The sequence below is a fragment of the Melospiza georgiana genome, chromosome 1, assembly GCF_028018845.1.
Source record: "Melospiza georgiana isolate bMelGeo1 chromosome 1, bMelGeo1.pri, whole genome shotgun sequence".
NCBI classification, from domain to species: domain Eukaryota; kingdom Metazoa; phylum Chordata; class Aves; order Passeriformes; family Passerellidae; genus Melospiza; species Melospiza georgiana.
In genome coordinates this window covers 117,175,703-117,194,465 of record NC_080430.1, presented here as the reverse complement: position 1 = coordinate 117,194,465, position 18,763 = coordinate 117,175,703, and the positions used below count along the sequence as shown (strand labels likewise).

The window sequence follows — 18,763 nt, the reverse complement described above, 5'->3', positions numbered from 1 at the left end:
GAGATCTTATGATTTTATTTATCATGTAAAAATAGACATGCATCTAAAAACTACACTTTCATGTACTATTTTTGGGAAGATTTTAATGTATCTTTCATATGAAGTTCGAATACTATTTGACTGGTACTGCGTAGAACAGGGTGACTTTTTACATGGCTTATATTAGCTTAGCTCACATTTATCCAACTTTGTGAACAGATTCATTTGTTGTAGTTGGATTAAATGTAGTGCAGATAGCCATGAAAACAAGGTATTTTTTAAACCAAGATAGCCAAATTTGTCCTCATTTACCTCCTGTGGAAAGCCATTAACTTTCATGAGTAGGAAGGAGAGCTGAAATTGGTTTTGCATACTGTGGAAATCGCTTCAATGCTTTTCAACTCCTTTCCTTAAGCTTATCATGGTTTAGACCATATGAGATGACAAATGCAACCAAAATTTTGACAATGGATTCATTGGCTAGAAAGTTGAAAATCTTCAATTTAATTGAACTCTTTGTAAGGTCAAAAAACTCCTAGAAAATGCTATATTTATTTAGCTCAGTTGGCTAGAGCAGGGTGCTAATAGCACAAAGGTTGTTGGTTCAGCCCCTTTACAGTTGGACTTGATGCCTGTGGGTCCTCATTCAACTCAGAATATTCTGTGATTTGTGATCTATTTCTCTGTAGTTGCAAAATAATTGAAGATAGGAGCTTATGAGTACAAGAGAAAGTGAAGCCCATCATGGCCTTTATCTCTTCAGCAGTTAAACCGCAACACAGTGAATAAAACCCCACAGATAAATGCTTCACTGCTCCAGAAGTGGTGAAATCATGGATATTTTCCCTTTCAGGATGAGTTCCATCCAAGTTTCCAATACTGAACATGGATGAAAATGTAATAGGTAGCAAGAATGGAAACACCCAGCACAGGTTTTGATTGTCTAGAGCTTAATGATGGTGCTGACAGGGTTGAGTGTTTGTGATAAGAAACAGAGGAAAGACCAACAAGGCAGATATCCTCGTGGGATTGTGTTACAGACAAGCTAATCAGGATGAAGAGGCAGAATAAATATTCTATAAGCAGCTGGGAGAAGTCTCACAATCGCTAGGCCTTGTTCTCATAGGGAAATTCAACTTACCAGATGTCTGCTGGGAATACAACACAACAGAGATGAAACCGTCCAGAATGCCCTGGAGTGTGTGGAAGAAAAGTTCCTGGCAGAACTAAAGAGGGAGCCAACTAGGGAACGTACTCACTGGACCTATGGTTGTGAACACAGAAAGACTGCTGGGTGATGTGATGGTTGGAGGCCATCTGGGGCACAGCTATCACAAAAAGATTAAGTTTTCAGTTCCCACAATAAGGGAAGTGGTCAGCAGAACTGCCACCTTGGACTTCCAGCGGGCAGATTTTGGCCTGGATAAGAGACTGGTTGAAGGGCAGTCCTGAATAAGAAGCTCAGGAAGGCTGGACATTCTTCAAGAAGGAAATCTTCAAGGCTCAGGAGCAGGCTGTCCCTGCAGGACAAAAGACAAGATGGTGGGGAAAAAGATCAGCCTGACTGAACAGAGAGCTTTGGCTGGAACTGAGGGAAAAAATCCGACTTTAAGATATTTGGAAGAAGGTGAGGCAACTCAGGAGGACTACAAGGATATTTTGAGGTTCTACAGGGAGAAAATTGGAAGGGCCAAAGTCCAGGTAGGACTGAAGTTGGATTTTGAAACTCAAGTAACTTTGTGTTGAAAAAGAAGTTAAAAACATCCAGAGAAAAATCATTATGAGGAGGAAGTATGTTCCTTGAGCCAAAAAAAGCATTTCTAGTTGCTGATCTGTGAAGATTGTTGAAAAATGTGGGTTTGTTTCCTTTGTAGAAGAGGAAAATATGTTGAAAGAGCAAAACTTTCAACAATTAAATAAAAATGCTCCCTTGCTACTCTATTAGATCCCCCAAAAGTATCCATTTAACTGAGGATTTCTCAGATTTCAGTACAAATAAATACAATACAGACAGTTTGCTGGACAGTCTGTGAGGACATGCCTTTGTTAGGAGACAGAGTGGTCCTGCAATCCCTTCTTCACATATGTATCACAGCAGAGGCTTTGTATTACATCACTGAGATCGTCCAAGCAAAGTTCTCTCTGCTTCACTTCCAATTCACACAATAACCCAACATTTAGCCTTGAAATATTTGCATTTTCCCCAAAGACACTGAGAGATGAAAAAGTCCAGGGTGTCCACATATTCTGTCTCATGTGGGTGGCCACCTGATGGCCACAGACTTTGGTGTAAATGTAAATGTCACTGTCCAAAGTTTGCAGATACTTCTCTCAGATTTTACATTGGAAGGCTTGGTTTGGTCTTTGGTGTATTATTTTGAAAAACTGACTTTTTTTTTTTTTCCCTTGGAAATGCTACATATTTCATTCCATCATGATATTTGTAGTATGTCATGAACTTTAACAAGACAGACGGAACACAGCCAGCCAGATTTCACTGCTTACTGCTTCTTGGGTTTATGTTTGTTTATTTTAATCTTCATTGTGTCTGAAATCTGCCCTCAACAAAACAAAGCACTTTGATCAGGCCAAGTCTTAAAAAAAGAAAACAAAACACTGGCACAGAAATATTCTTATGCTATTGGTGATTAATATGTATACAGTGTTAGTTTAGTGCCATCAAGTGACCAAAAATATGAAACAGCACTCTTATTTTTCTATGTTTGTTGTTTTGTTTTGTTTTATTTTATTTTTAATCTAAAGAAAGCTAATTTGTTATCCTTTTGATATAAACACAGGCAAATAGCTTCACAAGCAGTTTATCATCTACATTTAGGGCATTTCAAGAATGAAATTTTCAAGTAAAAATTCTAAAGTTAGTTTCAAAATTTCCTCCACACACTGATACTTCAAGGTCTCCTCTGTTTTCCCAGTTTATGAGGTTTGAAGCACTTCACTCACCTCTGGCTGAAATCTTTGCCATGTAGAACTCAATAGGAGATCTCTCCAAGGTGAAAACTCATAACAGTTTTTTATTGTATGGTGGTATCCAAAGGCTTGGATAGAGGGTTTCTTAATGAAGGACATAATAAACTGTATGAATCAATCTTTATTTTGTTTTCTGAAATGGAGTAGCTATCTCTGTCAGAAACAAGAATCTTAAATGGATTGAAATGGATGGACAAAGAAAAATGTTTAGGTTTTAATACGTCCACTTATTGTAGGATCAAACTTTGCACAAACAAGCACAGGTAATGTAAACTTCTAAGAAAATATTTCTGGAAATTATTTCTCCCTATTTTGTCAGTCTAAAATAAATGTACAGAAATTTCAAACACTATCAATGTAGAAGAAGAATACATAGTACATTTCTGATTTATTAGGATGGAAAAAATCTTAGAAGCATCAATTTAAGGTGGAGTGAGTTTGTTTTGTCTTGTCTCTATCACACTGATTTCCCACCAGAAGACAGATGTATATCAGCCACCAGGTAAGCTTAAGGCCTAGAACTGGAAGAAAAGAAATGCAAACACTTTACTAAACACACCAGAGAGTGAAGGGAGAAGTTGGCAGAGTTTCCACAGACACGACAGTAAATAGAAGTGTTTTAAAAGTCCCAGCTCATGCCTTGGTGTGCAATAAACAAGCTTCAAGGTTACTGGCCTGTCAGGGCTTCCTGTGGTTGAGAGCAGAGCAAAATATCAATACAAATCATATTTGTTATTTGTAGTCCCAATAGCAGAAACAGCACCACAGGTGATTTTGTAGAAGTATTTTCTTGATAGTTTGTTGCATCTCCTCCTTTACAAATTAATTCCTGTATCATCTGTAGACAGTTGGCACTTGGGGTTACAGCTTCTGGTGAAATACAAGCAAGAACAAACCTTTGTGGTGTTGCTATTTCACAAGAGCTTGTGGTTTACAGTTAGAAAAGCCCTGCAAAAATTGAAAGCTCTGCACATATATCCTAGTTTTGAGAGTACTTTCATGTGTTGGGTGGCAGTGTCCTAAGTGCAGGAGAGCTGTGTAATCACTATTGATATATTTAGACACTGCAGCATATTTAAATGTATGATAACTTCCTATCTATTCATTGTACTTCCTCATGGTTTGTTTCTGGCTTTCCTGTGAAATTATAAAAATTTATAACTTAAAACCAAGTTATAACTAAACTAATTTATAAGTTAAGACTTTCTAAATATCTTGAGAAAAAGGTGGGGGAGAAAAAAGTTGTCCAGTATCTGGAGACACATGACAGTGACCAGAGCACAAATAACAGCACAGACCAAAGAAACACCTGTTATAAAGATATATGCATTTTCTGGCAGAAAAATTGAAATATATTTTGTTAAAATATAATTCTTTAAACATCACTCCTAAATTATAAGCTTTCAAATTGTGGAAAGGTTTTGGTACCGTGATTGACTGAGAAACACTGGTCAGAGTAGAGGAAAACTTGAATGTCAATCAAATTCTGTCAGTAATTGACTAGTAGAATCTTACCCTGTCCATCATAACATTTCCTTTTAGTAATGGCATTTGCTTATGCTCTCATCACTTAATTTAGACTTCTGGAGTCTTGCTGGTTTCCTTGACTTTCTTATCACTCAGGTGCCATCACCAGTAACTAATGTAGATCTACTGCTATAATTGGTTTAATGTCATGGGCCCCAATATCCTGTCACATATTATACAAATACAACAAAGAGATGGTCCTTGTCCCAAAGAAATAACTTTTTTCTTGCATAAAGAGTTAACAAATCCTTACAGTCAGATAAAGGAAAATAACCAGTCAAAACCATCCAACACACAGGTACAACGGGCTAAAAGAATGCAGCCATGTGTAGGACATAGATATGGTGATCCACACAGTGATAAAAAACCATACTCCTGTCTTTTTCCTTCTGTTCCTGTCTTCCCAAACCACCAAGCTCATTGCTTAAGTTGTCAACCAGAGTGCTGTATCCTTTAATGCCTGACCATTATAGATGCTGAGCACACATGCTTCCTTTGAAGCATGCATTTCAGGTTCAAAATCTCAGAGGAAGAGTAGGTGCCTTTTGCTTTAGATTTCTAAAGATTCTTGGGTACTTGAAGTATGTCTTTGCAGTAGGTGGGCTCTTTAATGTTTACCATCTAAAAGTGACAAGCCAAATACTCCTTCATTGTCTAAACCATCTTTCCAATATCCTTTTAAAAGAAGAGATCAGATAATTTGAACTTCATCCATTAATGGTCTTTTGCTTTAGGAGTTTCAAAAAAATGTAAGTATCAGAAGGCATATAGCATGAGGAGCTGTTCAATTTATTTTCTGCATATTGCTGAGTGATGCAGTCCTAAGTAGTTTCTCACACCCTATTCTGTTCCAATTCTTTGAACAGAAGGCTATTGAAGTCAAGCTATTATAATGAGGCAGCAATATCAAATACTGAATTTTTCTCTTTCATATCATACCAAGTAGGAATTCTAAATGTGATCCTGTAAAAACTACCATATGCTTATGAGTACTGAACAGAAGCTCGAGCTTGGTTTTGGAAATTTTTCAGAACACACAAAACCCCAGAATTTCACCTCTGCTCCTCTTAAAATGCAAAAGACTGCTTTTCCTCTCTCCTTCGAACCAGTCAGCTGATAGCAGATGTGTTTCCACCACAATTAAAAGCACAACTTACAAAACAGCTATATGAGCAGTGTGCTTCATGTCCAGGGAACTTTCCCTCCACAATGCTGCCTGGTGTCCAACCTGTCCAGGCATGTCTGATTGCTATGTGATCCACAGGGTCACAGAGATTTTGAAATGCTGAAAATGTGCTAAAGTTGCTCCTGCATATGTGTGAATATAGCAACGGGTAAGTTTAATCTTCAGGGCAAATTTGGGGTTGCTGTTGACAAATAATGCAGACATGGCTCATTTCATTCAGCTGAAATACCTTAAAACTGAAGGTCTAATCTAAGGCAGTCATCTGTACTCTCCCCAGAGTGAGCAGAGATCCTATAGGAAGCAATCCATCCCCTTAGGTGTGATGTCCAAGGTAAGAACAGTGAATCACTCATCTCTCCCCATGACGCACAGTAAAAGCATGGGAGACTACCTTAGACTAAAGGCTTAACTTGCATTTTGGCTAAATTTAGATGAGAAAAATTCATCCCTAGTGCTTTAAATGCAATTATTTCCCGAAGTTCTGTTCTAAACAACTGCTCTGAAAAGAAGTGTTGTTTGTATTCATTTGTCACTTATCCAGCTGCTATAAAAATATATATAACTCTATTGACTGGTGACAGACGAGAAAGCATTTTCGACTCTAGAAAAAAAACTAGTCTTATATTCATAAATATAGTCATAGAATTTCTCTATTAGACATCATACAAAGCATGCCAAGTTTTCTAGATGGGAAAGAAGAAGGAAAGGCGTTTACATATTTGTTCTATGTTCTCCAATATATGAAAAACAGTCTAATTTGTTTATGCAGGTCTTAGCTGTGCTGATCTTATATCCCCAGTTGATCACAAGTCAGCTTTTAGACAGAATTTATGATAACCTAGGTTTGCTCTTTATCTTTTCAGGTTTAGGGAAAGTGGGATAAAGTCAACCAATACACAAGAATATATGTAAAAAAAATAATTCATTTGTACACATGTCTGAAAATTAAACTAAATTATGCCATTGTTTTACTGATTTAAAATGGAAGCATGAATATTATTCTTTAGTTCTTTGCAGGAAGAATGCTGTTGGACACGGAGTTGAAGTAGCTACTACATAAATGTCCTGACACATCTGGGACTATTACCTACGCAAAAAGTACAGGCATTTAAAATATTCTTAGCTGAAACATTTTTAGAATTTTAAAGGCCAACTACATAAGCAAATTAAACAGTTTAGTTCTGCATCTCAATTCTTCTGCTTTATTTTCCCTCCCTTATACCCAAGAAAAACACTCTCCACCAGAACACTGAACCCGTAGACCAGAAGAAGTGAGACTTGTGGTTTTATTATTTACCAAGTGGGATTTAAACATCCTTTTGAGTTTTATACACATATACTCTTCGACATCTAGTCACATGCCCTTGCTCATGAGCAAAGGAATGAAACAATGTATTCATCAGCTAACTAATGTTCTGCCAACAACTGAACTGTGCCCATTCAAAGTGAGGGGAAACCCAATGACATTACAAGTCACTTATTAAATTTACATTTAAGTGACATGTTGTAGTGGCATATAAAATGGAAACTGCTGTTTAGTCAGTAAGGTTTTTTGAATACTTCTTTTGCAGAGAATATCTGTCCTTAACAGATGCTTCCTCCTTCCCTAAGACTTTTCAGGTTTTCTCTCACCACCACTATCCATGTTTATTTTCATGACTATGATATAAATTACAGCTCCATTGTCCTGTGGACTATATGTAACAAGTTTACTAAAAGGCCTTTCCTTAAAACACCAGCTATACTGAAGTATGACTCAAGGGCTCATCCATTTTTCAACTGAACATTTGTGGCACCACATTTAGCAGCTCTACAGCAGAGCAGAGTGACTCATGCATCTAATGACTTGAAGTATGTATGGGTGCTGGAGGGAAGCCAAGTCATCAGCTCCATAAAGTAGCTGGAACACTGAAGGGGTGTGGGAGTATCTTACTCGATGAACACATTCGGCTGTTTTTTCCATATCGTTCACATGTGTTCCAAATTTGTTTTAATAAATATATTCTTTTCTGTTACAAATTTGTCTCTGATCTTTAAAATTTACATGCCTAAATTAGTATTATTTTCTTTCTTAGCAATGCAGATATATAAAAGTGTACCAGATTATTTCTGGATTACCATGCACTCTGCCTTATTTTATGAGTCCTCTTCAGGATGCTTCCAAAATGAAATGCAGGAATCTGTATACACAATGTGTACCAAACCAGTGGCTGAAAATCCAGCCCTCACATTCTAGAGAGATTAACCTGTGAAAACAAGCTTAGTAATGTTAGCAAAGGAGTACAGAGACCTAAAGGAGATGAAATCCTTCAAGGAGTACTAAAACCAAACCAATTTATAATCAAGTACTGTATTTCAGAATGGATGTGGTTTAGAAGGATTTCACTAGAAACTATTTTACATAAAATCTTCAATTTAACTTGACATGTAAAATAATTGTACAAGTTTCTGTCATCCTTGCCTTTACAATTTGACTTACAGAACCTCTTTAAATGTTGATGCTTTAAATCTGCCTCAAGGATTATTTTTTTTTCTCCATGGAAAATGGTGAATTACACATTTGTTTATTGATAAAAAGTTGTTTAATTGAAATTGATTTTAAGTCAAACACACACGGTGTACACATATAAATTGATTTACAACTTGCTCAAAAAATTTTAGCAGAATTTAGTACAAGAAAGCTGATTACAAACTAGTTTAAATATGTTCAGAATGGAGCTGGCAATTCTATCATGAGGGTAAACTTTACATGATTGTTTTTAATGTAGTGGAGTTTCTGCATGTACTTCCAGGATGTCATTCAGATCAGGGCAAAAATTAAACCATGACCCATCTAATTGTTGTTGATTTTATTATTGTTACTGTGGTAGAAGCAAGATGTACCAGATAAGGATTTATTTATTATTCTAGGCTCTGAGTACACACACAGAGAAAAGACTGTGTGTCACAGAAAACCAGGGCCAGTGATTCTCTTGCAGAATTTATTCTGTCCTAAACTTCTCATGATAGCAAAACTATTCATTCGTATCTTTCAAAAAATGTTTTCTTTATAAAAGTGCAAACTTATATTAAAGAGTTTAAATGTCATTTTAATGAGAGGTAAAAACGTTTTTCCCCATGAAAAAAATGTGTTTCTCTTTTCTGACTAGTTCTACTAACAATAAGCTTAAGTACTCATAACTAGTTTTGCCTTTGGTTAATGTGTCATAGGTTGGCTACTGACATATCTTTCAGAATAAATATATTATTGGATGAATCCTTGAACTACACTCAGGAGTCTTTTGTACTCCCAACAGGAACTTCACCACTGACTTCAACAGCTGAGGTTAAACCTACTCTGAACATGTTTAAAGATGCCCAATAGAATGGAATGGATTGACAAGAAACACTTGAGGATTGTATTTAATGAAGCTTTTTAGATACCTGAAAGACAAAGCTTTAGTGGTTAAATTCCATGGGAAATATCTGCCAGAAACCAAAAATGAAAAAAACAATTAAAAACAACTTGGAAATTTTGAAGTCAAATGCCAGGGATCCAGTGAGACTATGGAAAAAGTACAGGTTTAGTATTACCCCAGAGATATGGCAGCATATCATGAGTGATAGCTGTATATAAGAATGCTAGGGAAAATGGGCACAGTAAATCAGGGGATGATGATTCAATGTGTATTGAATTCAGGAAAAGACAAAAGATACCATTCCTGCTAAAAATTAAAAGGAGGAAGCAAAATTACATTATGATTCAGGTCTATTTTTCATAATAGACTACAGCTGTAATCGAAATGAGGAAGTTGGTGTTTTTTTCTGATGTATTCTGAGCTACTAATGAAGGTATTCAAGAAGCTTGCCCATGAGATAAGAATGGATTTCAATCACTTGAATATCAGTTTGAAGAACAATATGGGCAGGATGCAAAATGTTCATCAAGTTCTCGTAGTATTTTAGGGATGAACTTTTGCCTCCCAGTACAGAGGAAGTTGCAAGAGGCATTACCAACTGGAACTGCATGACAAGTAGAGAGGAGCTCACTTTGATTTTAAAGGCAGAAAGTAAACTGAGTGAAAGTGATCATGACACATTTGACCAAAATAGATTTCCCTGCTCTGTGAAAAAGAGGAAGAAAAAGCTTGTCAGCACTGCCAACTACGGATTGCATTGTTATGTAGAAATAGTTGAGCTAGCTTTAATCAAGCTAGTCTAGGTACTAAAAGCAGGCTCATCATAACAGCATGCCATTCTATATGAGTTAATTAACCTCTTTTCTGTACAGTCTAGGCCTGAGCTCAGTCATTTAAAGCTAACCTAGATTTTCTACAGAGAACAATACACTCATTTTTAATTAAACATAAAATAGCAAGCTATCTTGATGTGAACAAAAGGAAGGAAAGGAAGCTTAAGTAGACTGTATTAACATCACATTAAAAGCTCTTCAAAGATTTGAAGAAAGAAGTCACAATAAGGGGACATAACTGAAGAGTAAAATAAAAGAATATGAATAAAAGAGTAAAATTACAAAGCCTACAGTACAAAATGAGTGACAGGTAAAAAGGAGTATAAAATGCAAAAAGAAAATATTCTGGAAATACATTAGAAGTGCCTAGATACTTAGTTAAATTTATCTTACCACAGAGCTTAAAGAAGGAATGAGTTAAAAACTATATAAATTTTATGTAATCAAGTTAATAGGGCCTAAAGAAATTTACTTAATAATATATCAAAAACAATCTCTGAATTACTAAAAGACTGTATAGGTTTGTAAAAGACAGGAAAAGGATAAAATTCATCTATCTAAGGAAAGCTGGTCTAAAGCAATCCAGATTTATTTTCATGTCAAGGAAAAATATAGAATAAGTTTCACAATTAAGAAGTTACCATAACGTTGTCAGGAACAGATGCTCTCACATTACTCTAATGTCCTTTTTTACAATCAATTTCATTGATTCGGTAGAAAAAGAGAAACAGTAACTATCATAGGTCTTGAAATTAGTATCATTTAGATACTGTCCCATGACAGCTTCATTAAAACAAAAAGCAAAAGAAACATAATTTTCATGAAAGCACCAAGCAATTGGCATATTGTTTACAAAATCAGACTTGGAGAGGACCTGCAATGAGAACCCATAAGGATCTGTTGTCATTTCAGTTCTATTTAGTATTTTCATTTGTGATTTGCAAGATGCAACAGAATATAGATATATTAAAAAACCTCATTCTCACCACTGTGAGAGCTAGAAGACTATCAAATTTCAAAACTATTTTCTTAACAAGGATAAATGTCTAAATTTAGCAGGATTAAATCCTCACAGCAAAATATACCTGCGAAGAACTTATTTATATATGTAGGAGAAAAGGGGGAGAACTAGATGGCATTATGTTCGAATCAGTTCTGAGCAGAAATTGCTGTCACAATAAGACAAAGCATGTTCTCACTGGGATGTATTTATGAATGTTCCTCTCATTTGTAACACATGGGGCATAATTACTGCACTGTAGTTGGTGTTGGTGCCTTATATCCTAAGATAAAGGCAAAAGTCATACTGGAATGTGACTTTTTTGGCAGAATAAAGCTGGAAGAATAAATAATTTCTGAGTGTAGTCTATAAGAAAAGTGAAAAAAAGTGTTTAGTCTATGAGACGATGATATAGATATCCTCACATATAAACAGTTATAAGAATAAGTATATATTTATACAAAAATATTTATTAAAACATATGTGAGGCACATAAATACCTTTCACCTTCAAGCATTGCGTTCAGCTTCCTGTACTCAACACAGGAAGGATATCAGCCTCTGGAGCTAGTCCAGAGGAGACCACCAAGATTATGGTGGGAATTGAGCACCTCTGCTCTGAAGAAAGGCTGAGACAACTGGGATTCTTCGACCTAGGAAAGAGAAGGCTTCAGGGTGACCTGATTGTGTCCTTCCAGTACCTGAATGGAGCCTACAAGAAAGACAGAGACTATTTACAAGAGTATGTAGTGACAAGGACAAGGGGTAATGGCGTCAAACTGAAAGAGAAAAAGTTTAGGTTAGATGTGAGGAAGGAATTCTTTACTGTGAGGGTGGTGAGGCACTGGAACAGGTTTCCCAGAGAAGTGGTGGATCCCTGCTTCCCATCCCTGGAAGTATTCAAGGCCAGACTGGATGGGGCCCTGAGCCATCTGGTCTAGCAGAAGGTGTCCATGTCCATGGCAGGGGGATGGAACTAGATGATTTTTAAGGTCCCTTTCAACCCAAGCCCCTCCATGATTCTGTGATTCCATGATTTCCACTGGAAATATGACAAGGAATGCAGCAAAGAAAAATCAGGTTGGCTATTGCATAAATATATATCCACAGATGCTGCTAGAAGTTTGTACAGGCTACACACAAATGTTGCAGATTTTATTCAAACGGGTGCTTTTAAAATTGATAAGAGAAATAATTTTTAATGCAGATGATAAAAGTGGTTTTCAAACTGTGATCTGTTGCCTCCTTAGATTATGTGAAGTACTCCTGAAGAGAACCCTGAAAGACAATTAGCCAAAGTAAACTTGCCTTCTGTAAATACAAGTTGTCATATTTATGCCCAAAAATTGAAAATATTTGAGTAACACTCAAATCAACATATACCTGAATCCATCTGAGTGCAGAAAGTGCATCAGACAATCTCCTGCAGTCTAGAAGCCAGTAATTCTTTTAATTCCTATATGAAAAAGTATATCCTCTCCGTGAATCCATTTTTCTAACTTATGCAAAAAGCAAGATTTTTCTACTGCACAAGAGGTCGTGTCTGTAAACGCATAATAAGTTGTTCAGATACAGTGGCAGTTTTATCAATTGAAGGGGTTTTACACTAACTAAGAGATTTTACTTAACTGTGAAAAATGCCTATTTTATGATTGACTGTTCACAAATATTGAAATTAATATTATATGTGTTGTGTTAGAAAGTAATGCTGTATTAATTCTCTTAAGTAGTGTGTTAAATATATTTTTAGGTTATAAGAAATGTTAAATTAGAAACTGTGCTATGTACGATACATTTTTTTTAAAAAGGACTTGCAGTGAGATAGCAGCCACAGGACACCTAAATCTTTCAGAGAAAAAGAATTTATTGCCCTCTTATCAGAAGAAACTAACTTCTTCCCATCTCAAAGGCGCTGTTAGGATTCAGAGGAAGAAGCTGACGATGACCAGACAAAATCCTGTATTTGAATGGAATTTATGCATCATGTATGATGAGGTGTATGAATATGCAACAAGCTATTGTTTTTAAGGGTTAATCCTTTGTTAATGTGTGTCTTTTTCGGGCTTGTGCTGCCCAGACAATGGGTACCCGGACGTCCGTAACTCTTTATTTCTATTGTCTCATATTGTCCTAATTGAAATTGTCCAAATTATTATTACTCTAATTGTATTACTATTTTTATAACCATTTTATTACTATTAAATTTTTAAAATTAAAAAAAAAAAGTGATTGGCGTTTTTCACACTCCTCTTTCCATAGTGGTCTTCCTAGGCAGTGATGGGACTTGAACAAACGGCATGAAGCTGAGTCAGGGGAGGTTTCTCAGGTTGAGTATGAGGAAAAGGTTGTTTAGCCGGGGGGTGGTTGGGCACTGGAACAGGCTCCCCAAGCCTGACAGAGCTCCAGAGGCGTTCGGACAATGCTCTCAGCACAGGCTGTGACTCCTGGGAATGCCCTGTGCAGGGCAGGGAGCTGGATCCCTTCCAGCTCCGCACGTTCTGTGATTCCAGGCTTTGAACACACCTCCTGCCTGGACAGCTTCTGTCACACGCGTTACGGGCACAATGATCTCACTGCAGTGGCACTACATTCAAAATTTTTATTTTAGTCCACGTAAGGAAGTTGTTTCACAATGTAATACAGCGTGCGCTTCCCTCCGTGCGCGCCGCGGAGGCCCCGTAGGCCCGCAGAGACTCCGCAGCCCGGGCGAGGGCGCAGAGCCCTCGGTGCCGACTGTCTCCGTTCCCCCGGCCTTCTCCCTGTGCCGCCTCCCCCCGCCTCTCCGGCGGCACGAACGGGGCGGGCCGGGCTCCCCAGCCCGGCTGCGGCCGCGGCCGGCCCGCTCTCCCCGCCTCCCTGAGGCGCGGCCTGGCCCGGCCCGGCCTGCTGTGGCGGCGGCACCGGCGGCTCGGCTCCATGGCTTTCATCCGCAGGCGGCGGCTGGAGCGGGAGCTGTACTCCAAGGAGAGGTGAGCGGCACTGCCCCACCGGCCCCGGCCGCCCCCGCTCGGCCCCGGCCCCTCGGAGGGCCCGGCGGAGCTGCGGGCGGCGGGGCCTCCGGAGAGGCCGCGGCGCCGGGAGCAGAGCCCGGGCGCTGTGCTGCCCTCGCTGTTGTCACTGTGGACGTCAGGTGGCTGATGGGTTCCTGAGTTGAGGCTGAAAAGGGTGTAGAAAGGACCTGGAAAAACAGGAATGCTGCTTGCCTTGCATAAATTGCATGAAAAATAGCGTCTTTATTAGTTTGTTCTCAGTTGCGCTTGTGGCATGGAGCTGTGCTTCACTGTCGTTTGTTGTAGTTTGTTGTGATATTTTTTCCTTTTTTTTTTCCTGAACGCTATAGTCAGTGTACTGTCAGCCCTTGAATTACAGACTCTGTGTTGTTTCTTTAAAGCGTTAAATTCAATTTACGCGCTCCTGTTTGCTGACTGTAATCTTTGTTTTGTTCTGAACGTACAACAAAGGCTTATCACACATGCTTGAATGTATCCTGAATTCACTCTCTTATTTTTAGGTAGTGTCCCACTTCCTTTTGCCTGGCTTTGCTGTATCTGTCTTGTCAAAAACTTTCAAAATCTTTTGCAAGCCTAACATTTCCACGTAGGAGATCTCTGTGAGAGCAGTAGGTCGGCATGGGTCACACAGCAGGACACCACCTTCTCTGGGGGATCAGGGATCCCCAGGTGTCTCCTGCTGCAGGAGCCAGGGAAACTGCAGGCTGATCCCGTGTGAGCCCTGCGCCAATTCCTGCTGCAGCTTTCTGCTGGTTACACAGCACTGCTTATTGTTGATGAGAAAACCACATGATGGAGAGCTGGACTCACTCTGTCCATATAAATTCTGATTCATAGCTGTGCAGCCTATGAAGCTACCACATCCTCTGAAGTGGGGTTTTTTTTTTGGCTTTTTTTTTTTAAGTGCAGATGTGTTCTGGATCACGTTTTGTCTTCTTGTATATCTTTTATATCTTGTTGCTTTGGGGGGGTTGCTGTGGTTTCAGATGTGTGTAAGGGACTGCGGGCAGAAAGGACAAACTTCCGGTATTGAAGGAAAAGATAAATATTTTTAATTGTAAAGAAACCGTCTTAATTGTAGGAAAAGCAAGTAAAATGACTGTGTTAGCTGTGTTACGGATTTAATGTAAACAGCCTTTTTCTTTTTTTGGAACGCTGAAAAAAAAAGGCCAAAAATCAGACTTGTCCCAAAGAACCTGAATAGGGTCCAAATCTCTTCTAAAAAGCCCTGAGAGCAAACTCAGCATATCAATGTCAGTATTACTGATCTACCGTTGTTGATGAGAACTTTTTTCTTTGCTCCTACTTGAAAGCATATCAGGATCTTATTATTTGAGCTTGTAATTTGAGCAGTTTATGAAAGGTCAGTCTTATTCTCATTTGCACTGGCAGCTTTTCCTGTATCTGCAAACCCATTTCTCTGTTTCTTTCCCTTACCTAACAATTGATATTAGTATAAAATCTAAGTAAATGTATAAGTTTTGTACCCTATACCACGTCGCTCCCTGTCCCTCTATTCCTGTGATTTTCTCAATTAGGAAATCTTAAAAGCATTTAAGTGATTTAAAGTATTTTGAGCTTAGAATTATCAGAAGCACTGTATATTTGTTGCAAGTTGTCCTTATAGTTCTATTTTAAAACAGAAAAAATAGTGTGTTATGATTTAATTGAAGGGACAGGTCCTGAGAATTTTTTTCCCTGGGTGCTGGGTAGCTGTTGAGAGACACCAACTTCTGCTTGAAAGCTTTGCTTGATCTTTGTATCCTTGGGGAAGATATTTCCTAGTGAAATGAGCAGGACTTCTTGAAGTTTTTTTGGCAAATGCATTTGATGTGTGTTTTGGTTTGGGATTTGTTGGGGTTTTTTTAGTTTTTTGTTACTTGTGCGTTGCTTTCTACAAAACTTTAAGCTGTAAAAGTTCCAGTTAAGACTAGTGTGAAACTTGGTAAGTAAGAAGTTAATCTTCTTATGCAGTTGCTTTGGAGGGAAGGAAGATCAGATTAGTTCTAAGTGATCTGAAAAAAAATATTTCTTCTTAACTCATTAGTCCACTTTAATATCTAGTTACATAAACCTTCTCTTCTGAGTATATGCCATTTTCTAGAAGAAAACAAGAAAATGCTGAAATGTCCTGTGTCCAGGACAGTTTATTTAATCCCCAAAATATTCGTCCTTCATGAACAGCAATCCTTTTTTACAAACAATTGTAGTTACAAAACATCAAATTAGATGATGCGGTGTTTGGCTCAGGTCGTTGCTTTCTTTATAAATTGATTTCTCACTTCTGCTGGCAGTATGCCCAAGTGCAGACAAGTGCAAACACTTGGTGTGGGGTCTCTCTGTGCAGGGCTGATGGTTTGTCTTGCACCCTGCTTGGCTTCCTATGGGAGGGGTTCATCTCTTTGCTGGAAGAGATGAATGATGAACATCTCTTTGCTGTTCATCATTCACATGAAGCAACCTCCTGGCAGCATGTAGGTGCTACAGATGGATCTTTGGTGTGATGGTTGCTTGGCCATTGGATTTTTATATATATATTTATTTTTATTTTTTTTTAGTCAGTAGCCTTATCTTACTCTCTTGAGACAAAATATGCATAATGAAGGCTTTTATCCAAAGGTCAGCGAATGAGTCCTACAGCTGGTCTACAGATAATTTGTTCTTGTTGGGAGGAGGTTTAATTTTAGAGTTGGTTTTGCATAGCTACTGTGCTACTGCTAGATTGGGCTGCCCTGCTTTTTCATCCCTGACAATTTCCTTCTCTTATCAGGACTGTACTTCTAGTTTCAGGTTGAGTGATTGTGCAAGGTGTGTTGGATCAGCCACTTGAAACCCTTGTGTCCAAGCAGGTTTCCAGCATGTGCTTTTCTGATGAAAGGGCAAAAATAGTAAGGCTTCAATCACAGATTATGAATTTAAAGCAGGATCAATGGGTACCTTTCCTGAGTGGTATAAACAAGATTTTGCCATGGCACTGGTCCCTGCATGGTCATTCTTGTGTCCAGTTTGAGTAAGTCCAGTGCTTCAATTGGTAGGTGAAATTGGTATATGAAATAAACTGTTGACTTGTTTTGTTTTCTTTTTTTCCCCCCAGATGTTGTCAAATGTCTGAGTCTTTTGCAGACTGAAGTATAGAGGGACATGCACATCAAGCAGAGGAACAGTAAAATTCTCAAATAGACGAAGCCTGATGCAGCACACTTTTGTTTGGAGAATATTTTGTAGCATCTTGGCAGGAGTTACAAACCCAGGCTGTAGTTTGTAAAGGGTGATTGGCTTCTTGGCTGCATACTCAGAACAATGCTGGGAATGTGTGGGTGCCTTTGGGTTCCCAAACCTTGTGTATTGGGAATGACATCATACAAGCTGAAGTCTTGCAAGTGTTTTCTTGCTACTTAGTGCCGAGTTTTCTTATGCATCTTGGGTGTGTTCTTGACTCATATTCCTCAGACCTTTTCTGAGTAGCAATTATATGCCAGCTCTTTGAAAAAGGAAGTAGCTTCTGTTTTTCTTGGCAAGATGGTTACCTTTTTCTTTTTTTTACCTGGAGCTGCTTCTCAAAGGAATACTGATTCCCTACATAAGAAAATACCTTCCCTCTGACTGGAGTATGAATTTTTCAGTTATTCTAAATATAATCTTTCTGGGACTATACAAAGACAGAAATTTGAAATAGGTCTTCAAGCTAAATTAAGTTGGCATGCTTTAATTTGCCTCTCCCCTTAAGTATAGGTGCTTACCTTTTAAGCTCAAACAGCTCCTTACAGTCTTAAAAAATTAACTCTTTACTCTACCAGATATTGTGTACTTTTAACACTGTGTGGGGATTGAAGATGTTCCAGCACAAAAGCTCTTAAAGCCTCCATTAAAGTTATCTGGGGGAGGTAGAGATGTGCATGGCTACACTGTACCAATCATCTCTTGCTGTAGCTCCCACTGCCCCAACAAACACCCTTGGACAGACAGACACAACTATGGCTAAAAATCTTTTTCCATTTTGGATCTGGGAGATTCCTTGTGTTATTTAAGTTGATGGTGTTAGTTTTTCCAGCTGTGTGAGTTGTTATGATAAAAGATATTCCCTTATCTAGCATGTTCTTCTTTCTTCCCTCTCCAAGATGCTGCTGCTGTTGATTTTTGGATGCAGAATTTAGACTGTTACACCTCAGGTTTAATGCAAGTGCCTTTCTACCCACTCCAAAACTCAAAGCTTTGCCATAGTGTAGTGGTGGCTACCGATTTATTTTGCACTGGAAAGGGAAACTACCTCATTCCTAGTATCTCTTGATAGCAAGAAAATAGGCTGTGTGGGTTTGCTGCATTCCAAAGGGTAAAGTCTTCTTCCTGACCACCTTGTTCTTGTGCCTGACCCATTCTCATGGTACTGTTTCTGGTGTTTTGTGTACCCTTCCATGTATAAAACTATCCTGGGAAAACTCCACAGCTCTGAAGAGAAGCTTGCATTATGGACTATCTGCTAATGTGATAACTTTTAAGTCAAAATTGGCTGGTCTCCACAACTGGAAGTAGTTTTTAAAGCATTACAAGTGTGGGGAACCAGCAAAGCTACTGAAGCTGCTTTTTTTTTTTTTTTCTTCAATTTCCATTTTTCAAATATTACATATAGTAAGAAAATACAGTCATCTTGGAAGTTCTCTGGAAGTTTGTCTGCTGTTGGTGAGACATTGAGGATAAAGGCTGGACTATTAAGAGGCTATAGTATAAGGCATTGAACATCTTGCAGACTCTCAACTCTTACAGCTACTTCCATGGGCTTTGAACTTTTTTGAAAATCTTGTCTAATTTGTGTCTGTGTCCTTTTCAAAACATGTTGGCTTTTTT

At 38.3% G+C, this 18,763-nt stretch overlaps 1 protein-coding gene across 1 annotated transcript in view; it reads left to right on the top strand.

Moving 5' to 3' along the window:
* Positions 1–13,809: 13,809 nt before the first annotated feature.
* Positions 13,810–18,763, top strand: part of NSMAF (neutral sphingomyelinase activation associated factor) — a 38,675-nt gene continuing 33,721 nt past the window's right edge. The window contains exon 1 of the mRNA XM_058020304.1: positions 13,810–13,879. Within this exon, the coding sequence (XP_057876287.1) occupies positions 13,827–13,879 (53 nt within the window). The 5' untranslated portion in view covers positions 13,810–13,826. The remainder of the gene's footprint in view (positions 13,880–18,763) is intronic.